Source organism: Astatotilapia calliptera, chromosome 16 (assembly GCF_964374335.1).
Source record: "Astatotilapia calliptera chromosome 16, fAstCal68.1, whole genome shotgun sequence".
Classification (NCBI taxonomy): Eukaryota; Metazoa; Chordata; class Actinopteri; order Cichliformes; family Cichlidae; genus Astatotilapia; species Astatotilapia calliptera.
In genome coordinates, this window is record NC_137437.1 from 6,096,776 (window position 1) to 6,114,078 (window position 17,303).

At 39.6% G+C, this 17,303-nt stretch overlaps 1 protein-coding gene across 2 annotated transcripts; it reads left to right on the forward strand.

Moving 5' to 3' along the window:
• Window positions 1-2,857: 2,857 nt before the first annotated feature.
• popdc2 (popeye domain cAMP effector 2) lies at window positions 2,858-16,911 on the forward strand. 2 transcript variants are annotated; one of them, XM_026144627.2, is made up of 4 exons: window positions 2,858-3,794; window positions 7,107-7,215; window positions 9,228-9,813; window positions 15,321-16,911. In XM_026144627.2, the coding sequence occupies exons 1-3, from the start codon at window positions 3,301-3,303 to the stop codon at window positions 9,762-9,764; spliced, it is 1,140 nt and encodes a 379-aa protein (XP_026000412.1). In that variant the 5' UTR covers window positions 2,858-3,300; the 3' UTR covers window positions 9,765-9,813; window positions 15,321-16,911. The 2 variants fall into 2 exon arrangements, with proteins under 2 accessions (XP_026000412.1, XP_026000416.1); XM_026144631.2 differs by having other exon boundaries at window positions 2,871-3,794; window positions 9,228-9,672; window positions 15,321-15,528.
• Window positions 16,912-17,303: the final 392 nt, after the last annotated feature.

Below are 17,303 nucleotides of genomic sequence, written 5' to 3' on the forward strand. Positions count from 1 at the left end.
AAAGTTTGCCAGTCCTCATCAGCTCATTTCCTTGTTTCAGTCAGAAGATGTCAGCCCTGTCTGCAGCCAGCGTCGGGACTGCAGCTGTGACTGAGAGCACAGAGCAGAAGAAGCCACTGAAGCCATGCTGCGCATGTCCAGAAACAAAAAAAGTCAGGGATGCTTGGTGAGGAGCTGGCCAGAGAAATTGAAATGGTCTTCTCGTTTTAAGTGAGAATGTTTATTCATCCATCATGTTTGTTTCCACCAGCATCATTGAAAAGGGAGAGGAAAACTGCAGGGACCTTATTGAGGCACACAAAGACTGCATGAGGGCACTTGGATTCAAGGTCTAACTAGTTCTTCTGTGCGTGCTTGTGTGGTAAGTATTGAATAAAACCACATCAAACAGTCCCAGTGTTTTAATTTTTCTAGAGAACTAGAGTCATTTGTAGCGATTAAATACCACACTAGAACATGTTGCTGTGAGCTTTAATATAAATATAGAATTGCAAGAACTTTGAGTGACACACATTTATCAATATTATTATTCATACTGTTGAAATGAATCTTGCATGTGATGGGTGCACACTGAGTTTCCATGCCACTAGTTGAATGTGCTTTGACAGCCTCAATATATGTTTGAATAGAGTCAGTGTGGCGTGAAAGTGGGCACCTGACCTTTCTGTGAACCATGAAAAAGCCGGACCTTACTGTGGTATCAGCGTTACTTGTTTATACTGGGTTTAACGGCTTTCCCCTTTTGCCAGGGCAGCACTTTTTAGGGCAGCTCAATTTAAATAAAATATCTTCCAGATTTTCACTTGCATACAGCGTCAGGTGTGATGTAGTAGTCATGTGAATTGCTGATTGTGTGCATTTTGGTCTCTTGCAGTGTGCTGCTGTGTGTGGAAGGTGACCCTGGGTATTTGTTTCTTCACTCCCCCCCTGCACTTCTTATTTATACCTTTTGTTGGATTAACTGTGCGAAAACTATTTTTTCAAGTCTGCAAAATCTGAGAAATTCTGATGTGACATTGAATAAAAATCCTATGCAATAAACTTGTTGTGAAGGTTTTTTTTATTAGTCGTGCACTCATCTTAAGGTTTGCATTGAAGATCAGTTCTGCCAAGGGAAACGGTTGCTTGCCACAGTTGCTGTTCCTGGTATGCACTTACAGTTAAAAATAACTCTTGCCCCTGCAAAGTCAATACTTTGCATATCTGCATTCTTTTTCCACAGTGTGTCACTGTCACTGAAGTGTGCTTGGCTGTGGACATCATTTTCACACTTTGAAAAAACACTTGAAAGGAATGCGATAGTGTATTGGAAAACACTCCTAATTCACTTCATATTATGCCCACACTGAAGGGAATATATACATACATATTATATGTATACCATTACATATATAGGACCACTTTAAACATAGTAAATGTCCCTCAGTAGTCATGTAGGAAGTGTTTCTCACATCTCTGTAGGCTGACAAGTGTAAAGTAAAATTATTAATATAAAAGATTCAATACTGTACACAGGCTGTATAAACAATCTTTCCAGTTAACATAAGTTATGTTACAATTTACATTTTCTAATTTAATGTGTTTTATAATTTTGCAGTTTGAAACTATTATGTTATATATATATATATGTTGCCAGTCAGCAGTTTAAAAGTCACCTCAAATCATGTCAGATTCTTAATTCAGTGCATGCTTATACTAACTTAAAATGAGAGATTATCTGTTCACTTAGCTAACATTCATAATTTTATGTCTGCAACAAATTAGAGAAATCTTACACAGAAGGGTGCTCATAGAGAATGCTAAAACCAAAGCTCTTTTTCTCAAATTAAAAATGAAGCAATTGAGAAATTCGCCTACATTTATTGCTTTCTTCTTTTGCACGTGATCCACCTCTCCGACAAATTGCACTGAAAACACACTCTCCACCCTGACGGGAGGAAAAAGCACGTCTGGCTGTAACTTTTATTGCACTGAATTTAAAGTCCTTTTTTTGATTACATTATCTCTGATCATTTAGTACTGCAAACAGTGTGTCTCCTTATTGCCAATATTGATGTTTGGCTGATATATTGGTTCATCACTCACCGTACCCTAAAGGAAATCATAGACATAAGAAGCCCAACTAGCTTTCATCTGCTTTTATTCACTAGGATTCAGATTGCTGTCCTCCTGTTAACCAGAGACAACTGGCAGGGCAACAGCGACACAAACAGCCAAACGGAGAGAAAGAAAAATCAGTCAAAAACTGGAAGCACTGTTGCTGAATATATGGAGTTTTGTATTCTTGTACCTTGAAAACCAACACTTCTTAATATTAATTTCCATTGCAAAGTTTTAATTTTAAAATAGTATTCATTCTTATTTTCACTGAGCAATATTCATATAGACTGATATTTAGTCCCTGTGAGCTGTCCACACACTGAGAGCCGGATATGTGAGGCGATGTTGGTGTGTGTTTATACCTGAAATCTGACCTGAGCTGCCATCCTACTTATTACAGTGTCTCTAAATATGCACCAGCAGAGCCACACTTCCTGCGAGCAAACTGGACTCAGTGAAGCCTGTGTGAAACTCTGAACCCCCCTGGAGGAACTTCTTTGTCAGATAAAAAAAAGTGGGTGACACTTTGTGAGTCTCTCTGAGATACTACTTGTTATAGTCCCTCTTCTCCCTCCTGTTTCCTGCCTCCCTCTCCCCTCTCTGTCTCTCTTTCTGTTATGTTAAGTAGCAGGCCTGCTTTCTGTCTGCCACTCTGTCCTCCTTGGGTTTCAATTCCAAACATGGTTATCCTTCTAGGGCCCTATCGACTCCCCCCCTCGCCTCCCTTATCCCTTTCTCTTCCAGCTGGTGGCTCTACGGTGCAGGCCAGAGGGTGAGAAAAAGAGACAGAAAAGCACAGCAAGAAAGACTACGGGAAAACTTGGAAGGGAAAGACGGGAGAAGCCAGAGGAGAGAGGAAGGGACGCATGATGAGAGGAGAAGAAACAGAGGAAACCCATTCCAGCTGTGTTTCTGCAACAAATAGAGTCGTGATAATATCTTCATGGTGAAGAATTTTCTGCCGCTGCACGCCAAGGGAACAAGCAATTACCTCTGACATTTTTGGTCAGTATCAGGCTGTTTATTTTTAATCAAGCTGTAATCCAAACAGATGATCTAGTAATAGGACAGAAACAGCACTTAGTTTGAGTGGAAAACAAGTCTTATTGGTCCCTTCTTAAAAAAAAACAACCACAAAACAAACAAACTTTGCTTTGTGCACCAAGAACCTTTCCAGAACTTATTCGAAAAGATTTAAACATGAGTGCAGACAACTCTAGCCTGCTGGACAGCCTGCTCTTTCCCCCTCTCTGCGATGGCTGGAGCAACAACACAGAGGGAGCCATCTACCAGTTGGGTAACACCATCCTGTTTCTGGGCTACATGGGAGGAAGCGGGGCCTACGGGTGCCTCTTCATCTTCGGCTTCCTTTGTCCCGGTTTCCTGTGTCTTCTTCTGTGGGGATTGCTTACAGTGTGCGGCCTGGATGTCTTCACCTGGAACCTGCTTCTACTGCTGGTCTGCTTGCTTCAGCTCTGTCACCTCCTTTACCGGCTGCACCAGGAGGGCATACGAGGTGAGGAGCTGGCCTCCCTCTACCAGGCGGTCTACCTGCCCCTGGGCGTGCCTGTCCAGGTGTTCAAGGAGATTGCAAAGGCTTTTGAGAACAAGGTGCTGGAGCTGAAAGCAGGAGAGACTTATGCTGTGGAGGGAAAGACCCCCATTGACCGGCTCTCCTTTCTGCTTTCTGGAAGGTGAGTGAGTGGGCAATGTGTTTGTGTGTCTGTGTGCACAGACGATTACACTTTGACACACATCTCCAAGATGGCACGCACCTAAAGTGTGGCCGTAAAACACATGTAGCACTACATTTTATTATATCGTCTTGTGATGCACCACTTTAAGTTGCCAAGATCCCTGCTTTATGACTCCTGGTGGAGGCGTTTTACAGAAAAATCAGGCTAATGAAGTGGCAATCAGCAGGAAAAAGCTAATCCGAGAGCTAATAAAAAGAACTGACACAGTAATATTCATACATAAAAATACAAACACAACCTATCTCAAAATGTTGTGAATACACACATAGCTACTGCTTTTACTTTTTTTTGGTGGTATTCATATCTTCGATTTTGCTAGCTGTAGTAGTGTTGTAGAGTGATTGTTATCACGGATTGTATCTTACTGTATCGCATCGAGGGTTCTGTGAATCCCCAAACACCTGCATGATAAAAGAAAAATACTTGTAGGTAAAGCTCTTTTTAAAAGTAGAAATAAGCTGCAAACACCAAATCTGTATCACCTTTGAGGGTGATGCAGGGAACATGTTGGAGACTGTGAGTCTTACCAAAACTGCCATAGCTGTGTGCAATGAACTTGCAGTCTCATTGTCTTTGAAACGGTTTCTCTAAAGATGGTGGCCACCTGCATTTAGCTGAAACCAGTTGCAAATCAAGCAATATACCAATAAAATGGCAATTGGGCAGTCGTTCTGTGATAATATGGCGATTAAATATGAAGAATCAGCAAAAATCCCAAAATGATACAGGGTCTCAGTGGTCTTTTTGCAATATATTGGAACATAATTGCAATATAACCAGTTGGCAACCAGTTGATTCAGCCTTTCTACAGTATTTAAAACATTACTGGTGCAAGCTGACTCAGACTAATTGCAAACTGTTGGCAGTTTGTCTGCATTTATAAATTAGAAGGCAACGATTTGCAAACCTTCTCTAATGAATCTGAGTGACTGCAGTCAGTCAGAGCTGGACTGTAGCTGTGTTGAGACAGGTTGCCTTCCACCAGGTGACCTGTCCATTCACCTTGCAATCAAAAGTGGTTGACCAATTGGTCTGTGCAACTACTTGCAATCAGTCTCTTTAGTGTAATCAAAGGGCAGCTACCAATTTCCAGTTGCATTGAGGTTGCTGTTCTATTTTTAATCCAGTGTGACCGAGCCTTTGCCCAGTTACAGAGCCACTTGGCATGGAACAACAATAACATTCATTAGAATTCAATTTTCACTATTTTTCAAGCTCTGATTTCTTCTCCTTTTTCTCTGTTTTTTTAATTTGGAATTTATCTGCTTAAATGTCCTCGCTGGTTAGTAAAAAATGATGAAAATGAGGGCAATGATAATAAAACAATACAGTAGTTTTGTCTGTTAATTAAAAACACAGAGCACCCTAACCAACAGTGATGTTAAAAACAAAAACTTTGCACCTTTATTATTGGGCCTATATGCACATGCAGGCTAACAGTTGCAAAGATGCTGTAGTATTCTTTATTTTCGATGTAGAAACTCAAATGCATGCAGACACAATCTGCATGAGTGCTTTGCATTGTTGTGCAGACATTCTGTCCACATACTGCCACAGAGTGTTGAGATAATAAAGTCACTTTAGTAGGCAAAGTTAATAAGAGTGCTGTAACAGACCGAATAAATGAAGCAGAAGGTGCTTAAAGAATGTCAATTTATACCGCAGGCTTACATTTTTCCAATACTGGGAACCCCCCCCCCCCCCCCCCCCTCCATAACATCACATAAATATTTAAAAGTAAACTTAATTAATGACTCTGAGACTGTTGGCAGTACATATCTGTCCTCTTCCTCCAAACATCCTCAAAGCAGAGCTGCATTAGATCTCACAGTCCTGGAAGCTACACAAGAGAAATGTTGTAAACAGAGTATTTTTGTCTGTGACTCACTGGTGTGTCGTCCCCCTGCTCACTGCCAGCTGGTTAAATCATATCTTTGTGCTCCCGACAGGAGAGTGACACTGACTGCTCCTCTTACCTTAAATTAAATGTTGGCCACGCTGCTGACAGCTCTGAGTTTACAAGCCAAATTTGGAACTACGAGCAAATGAGCTAAACGTTTCCTTTCTTACGCTGTGAATTCTTGGCAAAGATTTCCGTTTTATTTTTCTATTCATCTGCATCTTCTGATTTGCCAGAAACACGTATTATTACTGTTGTGTTGGAAAGCCTTTCTTTTCTGTGCAATTCATGAGTAATTTTCAAAGCCAGATGCTTGATATGGTTGTATTCCACAGCCAAATACATATGTGACCTCTCATTTAAAAACAGTGGACATAAATCTGCATCTTTTGGGAAGATTTGGAAAGGTTTAGCAAGTTGTAGGAACCTGGTTTTATGTATTTGCTCCCCTTCAGGAACAACAGTTAATCAAATCGGGGAAACAGAACTCTGGAGTAAGCCTGTGTCCACAAAATCTGGACCATATAGTACATATGCCAAAGTGCCAGCAGTGCACTGACACTTTTAAAATGGGATTCCCCAATTGAAATACCTTTGGTTGTGCCTTGAGGGTAATTAATGCAACAACACTCTGGAAAATAGCTTGCAATTAACACCTATTGTTTTGAAGTGTCTAAATAAATGCTTCTAGCAGTTTTAGCACACAGTAATAGGCTCTAGAGAGAAATCCATTAACATAATAACAGTGATACAGCTTTTTCCAATACAAATGTCTTTGTAATCTGGGCTTGCCTTAGCTTGCCCTCATCAGGTTGTAGTGACTTCAGATTTGACTTTAGATTTAGTCAGATGACCGAATATACACGATAGTCCCATCATTGATATGAACACGTTCAGCCTACAGTGAATGAAGAACAAAACACAATAAAGTTGTCGTGCATAGAGAAATAATTGGTCCTTGAAATGAAAGAATCATGTGTTAATTTAAAACAAACAAACAAACAAAGTAGTAGTGGTGCCGCAGCACATGTGGGAATGACTTGAATTAAAATCTTTTGCAAGAAACCTCAGGACAAAAAATCCCTGCACACGATTGTTTATTAGAGCTGCTAATTCTAAGTAATAGGTCCCGTTTCTCAACCTATTTGAAAACTTACTTCATTTGATTAGTAATAACATACTTAACCTCTGTCCACTAAAGTCCGGTAGCTTGTCTGCGGCAGGTATTTCTGCCCATATCCACCTCCAGCGTCTTAGACCTGCTGTGACCTCCAACTCTCTCTGCTGTCATTATCACTTCTTAATCCCGTTTCCCTTTTTAACCTTGTATCTGTTGCTCTCTGTCTCAGGATCAACGTGTCTTTGGAGGGCCAGTTTCTGCATTACATCCACCGACACCAGTTCCTCGACTCTCCCGAGTGGGAGTCTCTTAGACCAAACGAGGAGGGAAAGTTCCAGGTACAGTGTCTTTATGCATGCTCAATCATCCAGGTAAGGAAATCCCAAAAATCTGATTCTGTTCACCTGGACTTGGCATTTTTTAGCGGGTGAAACGTTTCGTCATTCATCCAAGTGACTTCTTCAGTCTCATCTGACTGCAGGTTTCCCCAGCTGTACATTTGCATAATGACCAACACTAGCATCACTGACCAACAATGGGCTGTGAGGTCAGTTTCTTGATGCTAATTGCCCAAATTGTCATGACCATTGATCAACAACCAAATACAGGACACTGATGCAGTTTCTGCTTAATTCTGTAAATCTCAGGCGTGGAAGTAAAATCAACTTGAAAAGCTGTCACTGAATGAGCTTGAATGAGGAACCAGAAGTGGATATCAAGTTGTGTTTTTTGCCGTCCATCACACTCAGCATCTCACTGATAAGCTGAACAGGGAAAAGCAGGGAAACATATCCTGTTGCATTTGATTGGTTCAGTTAAAGTAGAAACAAGGCCTCGAAATCTTGTTGGACGTTTGGGTGGTGCTTTAGTTTTAAGGGGCTTTCAGACAGGGAGGGTGTGCCATCTGATGAGGTGGACTAATACAAGCAGAGGTGTATGGGCTGCTTTCATTATCATTTAATTAGCAGTTTTTTGATTTATTTATTGTGTTTAAAATGTTACAAAACGGTAAAATATAATAAATGTCACCCTGAGGACATTATTTAATTAGATCAACAGTTTAAAACCAAAAGATATTTAATTTATCATTATATTTAAAAGTATCAGCAAATACACTGATCATTTTAAAACAATTATAATTGCACTTGTAATAAATAGTTATATTTTACGAATTACATCTAGTAGCTTTTTTTTAACCTTCAAGGCTACATTACAAACCCAACTGTCAATGAATGAAGTAGAGTGGCAAGGGAGATCTTATTCGCAGCTCTTCGGATACAGGAGCTTGGTGAGGAACTCTCAGTGTGACATTTTAACACAATTACCCATTTAGCAGGCTCAGAGTAGTCCATAAACTCAATATAATTCACAAAGTGACCTGCTGTGCAGGCAGTAGTTATTATAAGATAGTCAGTGTGACTTCTGATTTATGCATTAGACTTTGATAAATATTGGCTTGTTATTTTGTTTAGTCTTTTAAAGCACAAGTCATAAGATCGGGGTGGCGCTGACCGAGGAACTCAGGAATACTCACATCCAACTTATCAATAATGAGTTAGCCACAAATGAAGTGTACCTATTAATTATTCTACTTTAAATGTGACATTAAAATGTAGAAAATGTTCTGCAATAAACAACTGACTGAGACGATTAACTCCTAAAAAAATGAAGTCACAAAGCTACGGTGACTCTGAAAGATCAAACGCACTGCAACCGAAGAAAACGTTGTCAAATAGAAAACACTCCAAATGCAAAGGAAGCTGAATAAAAAAAGATGAATTAATCACAGCATAAGTGACAGAACAGGCTAACACTAAACGACTGATAGCAAAGATGTTTCCACAGTATTACTTCTCTTGTGTTTTGTATGCTTTGGTAGCGTTTTTCTGTTTGCTGGTGTTTTCTTAGGTTGCAGTGTGTTTGACCTCTCAGGCCACCAAACAAATCTGAAACACGTCCATTTTCTTACAGACATCTATGCAACTGGACTCTCTTTGCAACTAGGTGTCGCCCCCTGATGGTCACTAAAAAGAATCGAGGTTTCAGGCACTTACACTTTTTCTTTCTTTCTTTCTTTCTTTCTTTCTTTCTTTCTTTCTTTCTTTCTTTCTTTCTTTCTTTCTTTCTTTCTTTCTTTCTTTCTTTCTTTACATTTATTTTACCTGGAAGCTTTGTCAGTATGCGGTGCTTTGGGAATGAGAATATGTCGGTGAGGCTATTGCTCCAGTGCTTGCAAGCAAAACCAGAGCCAGCTTCTAATGACGTTGTTCCATGCTGCTAATAGTGGTCAAATGTTCTAAAGTGCCTCTTTTATACACTGATAGTATGGTGTGTCATTCATTCTGCCCAGGTGACCCTGACAGCAGAGGAAGATTCCCGTTACATCTCATGGCGTCGCCGCCGCCTCTACATGGTGATATCAAAGGATCGCTACATCGCCCGTCTCTTCTCTGTAATGCTGGGACACGACATTGCTGAAAAGCTCTACAACCTCAACAACAAGCTCTACATCAAAAGTGGCGTGTTGTTGGACATCCGCCTGCCAAGCCTCTACCACGTGCTGGCTCCTGCCTCGCAGGGCAGTGAGGGTGGCAGCGGTAGTGATGGAGGCCCTGCCAGGGAGCAACAAACTGAACAGCAGTGCCAAGACCCAGAGCTCACCTACCAGATGCCTGACAGATCTAAACCTCAGCCTCTCCAGCCCAAACCTCAGGGACCAATGAAGACAGCCGTGGAAGAACCCTTGCATGACCCTTATCACCCTTCCTGGGCGTCTGACCCGGAGCTGCCCATTGGTGAGGACTCCACCAGCCTAGTCCTGGAGGACTTTGCTGATGTGGCGGGCTCCTTAACGGATTATGGCAGTGAGAGGGAATATTTGAGGTAGAGAGGGAGGGTGCTGGAGCTAACACACGGGGGCACCACTTAAGCTACATGTAAGTACCGCACCTGGGCGAAGGGTTGCATGGGGTGGTGTGTGTGCATGGAAGGCTTGTGGTACACATTTGTTACTAACCCGGCTTTGTGTTGCAATATAATCATATTAATCATTATAATGATAATGACTGATATGATAATTAATATAATCATTATTTTATTCAACATTAGTGGACCTATTACTCTTACTCCTCACTTTTGTCATATATATGTTGGTAGATGGCGGATGCTCTTATTAAACAAGTCTCAAATGAGAAAGTCATCAAGTAATCCTTGTGAGTCAAAAGTTGAGGGCAAGAAGTTTTACCCATCGTGGATCTTTATGATGTCAAAGAGAGAACATATTCATAATATGGTTATCGTAGTCCCACCCATGTGCTGTTTAAACCTTCTGTTTGTGAGGAGTAGCCAGTCAGGCACTAAAACAACTTGTTTCAGAGCGTGGATGAACTGAGGGGCTGCACAAAGGCCCAGTGAAAGATACAAGGATACAGATGTGTTTGGATTTTTGTAGGGTCTTTACCTTTCAAGATAAAGCACCTTGAGATGACTGCTGTTGTGATTTGGTTCCATATAAAAATAAAACTGAACTCAATTCTAAAGTTTATATCCAGGCATCATGGGCATGGTAATTTTGGGCTTGATTTTTTTTTTCCAGAGTGGAATGATTATACAGCACACGTCTTTAATGACAATCAAAAACAAGAATTGGGTGCACAACTTTGAATTTTGGATACATACAACCCATTGACAAGCTTCTGGCACAGTTCTGGTTGGGTATTTGACCACCTTTCTGGCTGATTTTAAATTGCTTAATATCCTGGCATGGATCTGACCATTAAGCATGAGGTTGAGGTTGAAATCCATTCCAGAATCTTAATGTTAGCCTGATTTATCCCTTCCAAGTTGAAGTTGAAGAATCTGGAGATACTCTTCCTTGTTTATTATTTCACATGATGGTCCAACCATCTTGGTTGACAGTTGGTAAAGTGTCTTTAGGTCTGAAAACCTTGCGACTCCTGTAAACATACCTCGTCATTGTGGAAAAATAGTTTAATCTTTGTCTCGTCTGAACGAAAAACTTTGGCTTGTTTATGTGAGAAGCTGCAAATTTCAGTCAAGCTCATTTTGGAGCAAGGCTTCTTTTTGGTCATGACCCTGACCCTGAGATGAGAGGAAGTTGGTTAACAGTTTGCAGTTTACTTCCAGAGCTTGGCAACATGATGACACATTGAATAAATGGTCTGGTTCTTATATATTGCTTCCACTTTCACTTGAGCACTCAAAGTGCTCTGTAACTTGAAAAAGGGGAACAGCTTGTACTTTGGTACTGTTCTTTGAACTGATGATCCTGGAATCTGCAGTTGTTTAGAAATTGCTCCATTAAGTTTCTGGAATGGCTTTCCCAAAGCCTTGACCTCAACTTTTGAAATTTGTTGAATACACTTAAAAACTGGGTCTGTGCCAAGACACCAACCAATTTCAATGAACTCTACCAAGTCTGACAAGAAGAGTGGTCACATATCCACATAGTTATATGTGAGAAGCTTATTGATGGCTACCAAAAGCATCTGGTTGAGATTAAACTTTTAACATTTAACCAAACATTAGTAAACGGTGCATGTATACTTTTAACCATGTGTTGATTAGAGAAAAAACAAAAAACAATCCATCCAATTCTTGTTTTGTAAAGACATTAAAGAGCTATTCTACCCTGGAAAAATAACAGTTCACATCTGCCTCGACATCAAGCCCATGTTGAGTGTATGTAAACTTCTGACCACAACTATAAATATGAATTATTTTGATGTGTAAACAAGGAAAATCTACTCTAGTAGAGTCTCAGAATAAAAATATGAGTCCATTTGAGTGTTTGTTTTGGTTGTACATTCATTTTAAGTATTTCCATTTTCACTGCATTTAACAAGAATTAGTGTGGTTTTAATTTTACCTTATTTACATTACGACAGATCAACAGCTCAAATGACCCAAAAACACATTCAAAGGTTAATTATATAAAATCTGACAAGTCTCAGCCATCCAATATTCTGCCTAGATGTTCATGGATTAATAACAATAAATTATAATATTATTGTTAATAATTATATATTATATATTAATTATTTATAATTATATTATTAACACACTGAAGGGAAGGGAATAATAAATACTTTTACTTTGAAAGTGCATAAAAGTTTTACATGTAAAGTTATACATATATGACTTTGTATTACATATGTATTCTTTTGTGTTAAAGTACATATGTGAAAAGTATGTGTGTATATATGACCTAAGAATATCCTAAAAAGAAAATCACATTTATGAGGTTCAAAGTTCATTTTTTGACCTCAGAAACAGGAGCTTGGAAATTCAAGTGAAGGTGTTTCTACTTAAACATAAAAAATCAAATCAAAGGTCTGTAATTCCTTGACAACTGGACACGTTTTTCTATTATTAAATAGATACATGTGCATTATTAGCAAATGTGCTAAGATTAGGTCAAATTGAAGGCTTATCAATTAGAAAAAAAAATTAAATTACAGCTAGCACACAGTTAATAGTTTGGATCGCTTAATTTAGCCAACATTTGTTCAATGCACCATCACATCATCCAGCACTAGCGAAACAGGTGATTTAAAAGGTCATTTTGCTCTAAAGTTGACTCTTTTCCCCTTATTTCATTTATCTTGAGAGGAATTCTTTTGCATTTAAAAGTATTCAACATATACAATAAATCTGACTAATCATTGCACTTGTATTTTTTTTGTTAAAAACTTTCTAACTAGTTCATGCTCATGGTAGATTGCCATTAAATGGTGGCTGGAATTCTTTTCTGCTGGCCTCCTCCCATGCTTTAAAATCAGAACTCCCTCCCTGCCAGCTGCTATGCATTAGTGTGCTTTGGCCACACAGCTCACATGCTTAGTTATGTCTGGCACAGTTAGCAGAGTTAAACTTGTTCTCTGTAAATAGTGAAAACACTTTAACAAATGAACATAGAGTGGGCCCACTGTGGTTGTAGACAGTCGATCGGGCCTTGTGTGTGGGTGTATTTTCCGTGTGTGTGTGTGTCTGTGGGGAATTGTTTCTTTACGTTCTCATCTGTCTCATTACATGATGATGAGGCTTTGTTGAGGTTGGGCAGGCACCAGCTGTGTCCTTATCTGACGAGGATTAGAGCTTGTAAATTTAGGGGATGTTCAGAAAATTCCGTGCCATGCTATTAATCCAGTGTCCCCACCCTTTGGCTTTCTGTCTGCTTATCTGTTCACCCCTCCCCTCCATCTCTGGCTGCCCTGCCCAATCACAGGTGGAGGATCACGTTTCACAGCTGGACAGTGGAGTCAGTGTCAGGCTTGGGTTGCAAAGCAGCTGTGAAGCAGCAGGTCAAATCTGTCATAGCTGCAGCATACCTCTCAGTTCAGATTGGAGTCAATGACTTCAAAGCGGGTTGGACAAGCAATCATATGCTCACAAAATTTCAAAAATCAGGACACTACAAGGAAAGAAATCCTCTTCTTGCACACAAATGTATCATAGTCATCGCATCTGTGGGTCTGTGTGTGAGTGGATGAGCAACCGTAAACTGAAATGGAACTGAAGAAAAACATAAGCCGTTTGCTCCTCTGAATCACAGCAGGCAGTGACCAGCATTCAACATTCACATTCATGACATTAATAATATGAACACAGAACAAGTATACTGCAGATATTTGCCGTGTAGTGTCTGGCTATTTACAGGCAAGCACAGTAGTTTCTTGAGAGTGTAAATGCTAAAATCCACTCAAGTATTCAAGAGGGAAAAGGGTCAACAACCTTTTGAACAGGGGTCTCGAACTCCAGACCTCGAGGGCCGGTGTCCTGCAGGTTTTAGATGTGCCCTTGATCCAACACAGCTGATTCAAAAGGCTAAATTATCTCCTCAACATGTCTTGAAGTTCTTCAGAGGCCTGGTAATGAACTAATCATTTGATTCAGGTCTGTTGACCCAGGGTGAGATCTAAAACCTGCAGGACACTGGCCCTCGAGGCCTGGAGTTGCCCAGCCCTGCTTTTGAACCTAGACAAATGGAAAGGTTTAATGCATGCCCATTATTTTGTTTTATAACCTACATGATAAGGGCATCAAGGCAGCTAGTGCAGTGACCATAGGGTGCACATAGTCAATTCTATATAGTTAAGTTAATTAGCATTTAATGAAATTATGACCAACCTAGGGAATCTCAGTTTGGTTCTTCTGGTATTATTTTCACCCGTGACTCCTTGCAGCAGTTTTGGGGAACTCCAGGCCTCAAGGGCCGATGTCCCTGCAGGTTTCAGATCTCACCCTGGGTCACATGATTAGTTCATTACCAGGCTTCTCGAAGTAATTTAGCCATTTAGATCAGCTGTGTTGGATCAAGGACACATCTAAAACCTGCAGGACACCGGCCCTTGAGGCCTGGAGTTCCCCGCCCCTGACTTAGTGCCACAGTGTCTCTTTGTACTGCAAAACTGTAGCGCTAGATTGGACATCCTTGGGTATCACAGAAAAGAAATACTTGGGGCAATCAAATATTGACAATTTTTCTTGCAATTAATGAGAAAATTTAAAATATAAATTGGAGGCGGGTAAGAGTCAGTGACAAGGAAGCTGTTGAACCTATAAAAAGAAGGGGGGGGGGGGGGTTACTTCAATGAATGTGTCATCCTTGATAATCCTTGAAAAACTGCACCGGCTGCATTTAACAAAATAAATAAATCATGGCCAGGACCCAGCACAGAGGTGCCCACCTTGTCTGGACGAAGTTAAACTTAGAAATATGTTCTCATATCCTACAAGTAACAAACTGCTGACTATCAGTAAAACTCCAGTTTAAATGAGTGTTTCCTGAGGACACTATACAAGGAACTACAAAGGTAGCTTTGAGTATTTTGGCACACACTGAGACAGATTTCATCTCATCTGTGCAAGAACTGTTACATCTGTGTGGCTTACATCAAAACGAAGGCCAAAGGTGACAATTGGTGGGTGTTATTGCCTTTAGAGTTTTATGACAGAAAAGCTTCCTAACAGCTGGTTAACATCATGAAAAGGCCCTAGTGGTTTTGGTGCCTAAATCTAACCACAAATTAACTGAGAAAAAAAAAAGCCAACCACGTCTAAAATAGAAATAAGACCAACATTTAGTTTCACCAAGGAAACAACACTGCTGCAAAAATCTAGTGCTTGTCAAGGGATCCACTACAACCAAATGCACTCTGTCTACTAGTAAGGCTTTTTTGGCAGACATCCCTTAAACTTCTCTCAGCAGCCAGTTGGTATCCAAGAACATCATGCCACGTGTGATCCTGTTACAAGAGTATCTCTAGTTTGCTACTTATTACTGTTTCACTTTATAGGAGCGCAACATGTTTTCGTCATCTGTAATGCAATTAGGAAATTGGTGTGGACACGAGTTTGCTGCAAGATCGCATCCATCTTAACTTAATGGAACTAAATTTAAGCTTTGATGTTGGCTTTGCAGGAGGTGATGGGAATCTACCACCTCGATTCCAGAGGGTCAGAGCGCCGCTGGCTCCCACTGAAACCCCTAAACTGTGAGACGTCTCTCCTGGAAACACTACTATACCATCTCCTCCTCTTTCTCTGTTCCTGTTCTTCAGTCCAGAGTATGAAGAATATAAATTCTTAACATTTAACTATTTGAATTAAAATTTAAGTCATACAACAAACCTTACTGACATCTTTTAACAGTTTGACATATTATTTAGGAGTATTAACATTTTCCTTGTTACCATTTAGTCTTTAGGCCTTTAGGCCATGCTATCCCAAAATACAGTGACCCTGAGAGCGTAAATGACCTACAACCTAAGACAACACTGGCAAGCACAAAAATGCTGCAAAAAGCCAAAACAAAACACAGAAGTTGAATAAAACATGAAGGAAGTGAATAAAACTCAACAGATATTAAAGTAGAAAAAAACAAAATCTCACAACATAAGTGTTTTTTGGGAGACAATAATTTGTGAAAGTGACAGAAACCTAAACATGAAGGATTGCACTGAGACTCGTTTAAAAGAAGCGGAAAATTTATTTGTGTTGTGAGGGAGAAAAGTTGGAAGGTAATGTGTTTTAATCGCATGCTTCATACAGTACTGTAGATACATGTTTGCTACTAGCCATAGTAGCAGAAGTCAGGTTCAGTGTGCGCCGGTTATTTTGTTGTAGAATTTTGCAGTGATCCTACGGCCACAGTACACGGTGCACATGGTCAATTGTGTGTGTGAAACAGCCAAAATTATGCTTCACAATTAATATTGTTATGCTAATTAGCATGTAATGCAATTATAGCTAAGCTAGTGAATCTCAATTTGGGCCTTCTCGTATTATTTTGCTTGCGATGTTACTGACCCCATTGAAAAATGTTTCAGTGGTAAATCTCTTCAGCAAACAAAAACTTATTTCTGTTGTGAGGGAGAAAATGATCCAGGTAATGTGTGTTTTAATTGCATGATTCATGTAATACTGTAGCGACATGTTTGCTATTAGCCGTTGACTGTTAGCTTGGCACTTTTGCAGCTATTCTGTCACTTTAATGTCTTCCAAAAAACAGTATTTTGTGAGGGTATTTTTTGTTGTTGTTTTGGTAAGCTTTTGCAGTGTTTTTCCACTTTATTTTTTTCTGTTTTGCTAATGCTAATTAGCGCTTCCATTGTGTTCTTTTGTGCTTTTGCTACATTTTTCCATTTGCTGGTGTTTTCTTCAGTTGCAGTGTATCTGATCTTTCATGGCCTCTCTACCACGAGTCTGAAATCTGCCTTTAACATTTTAAATACAATAGACTATAAAATCACATGTTTAACAAATTAAAAGACTCAGAGAAAGATCTCTCCAGCAGACATGCTATCTTGCTGATATTTTATCAACATGTCCTCATCTATGAATTAGGCCCCAAATAAAATCATATTTACACTAAATGTCATTTCATATTATGTGACTAAATTTGCTTACATTTCAGATTGGAACTGTTTTTTATTCAGATTTGATTTTCACGTGATTTAATGTTACATTTCACTTTGGAAATTTGCTTCACAAATAAATAATAATTATTTTAATGAATGTTGATGTAATGTAGGAGGGTTGCTGCACATTTTCTGGGTCTGATTTTAAATAGCTTTGACAATACATGATTTAAGTTATGAAACAGCTTAACATTGGCAGATGTACATTACAATCAAATCTTCCTTCAAGCTCTGGAAAGCATTTGGCTTTGTATCCTTGATCTTTTCAGACCTGTCTGGAACATTTTACCTGCCAACTGGTTCTGTTGTCTTCTACCATTTCACTGCAATGTTTTGATGTGTCATGTTTAGATTAGTGATCAGATTACCAAATTCATCCTTTTACATGCTCTCTGGTGGATATATATTAGAAGCCTGATTTTTTAAAAATGTTTTTAAACATTGGTGTGTTTAATACACAGGCATAATGTGAATCACGGTATTTG

Excerpts from the sequence above, each read along its gene's own strand:
- popdc2 (XM_026144627.2), top strand. The coding sequence starts at position 3,301 with ATGAGTGCAGACAACTCTAGCCTGCTGGACAGCCTGCTCTTTCCCCCT. Across the intron at positions 3,795-7,106 it reads TCCTTTCTGCTTTCTGGAAG|GATCAACGTGTCTTTGGAGG; the intron begins GTGAGTGAGTGG and ends TCTCTGTCTCAG. Across the intron at positions 7,216-9,227 it reads ACGAGGAGGGAAAGTTCCAG|GTGACCCTGACAGCAGAGGA; the intron begins GTACAGTGTCTT and ends CATTCTGCCCAG.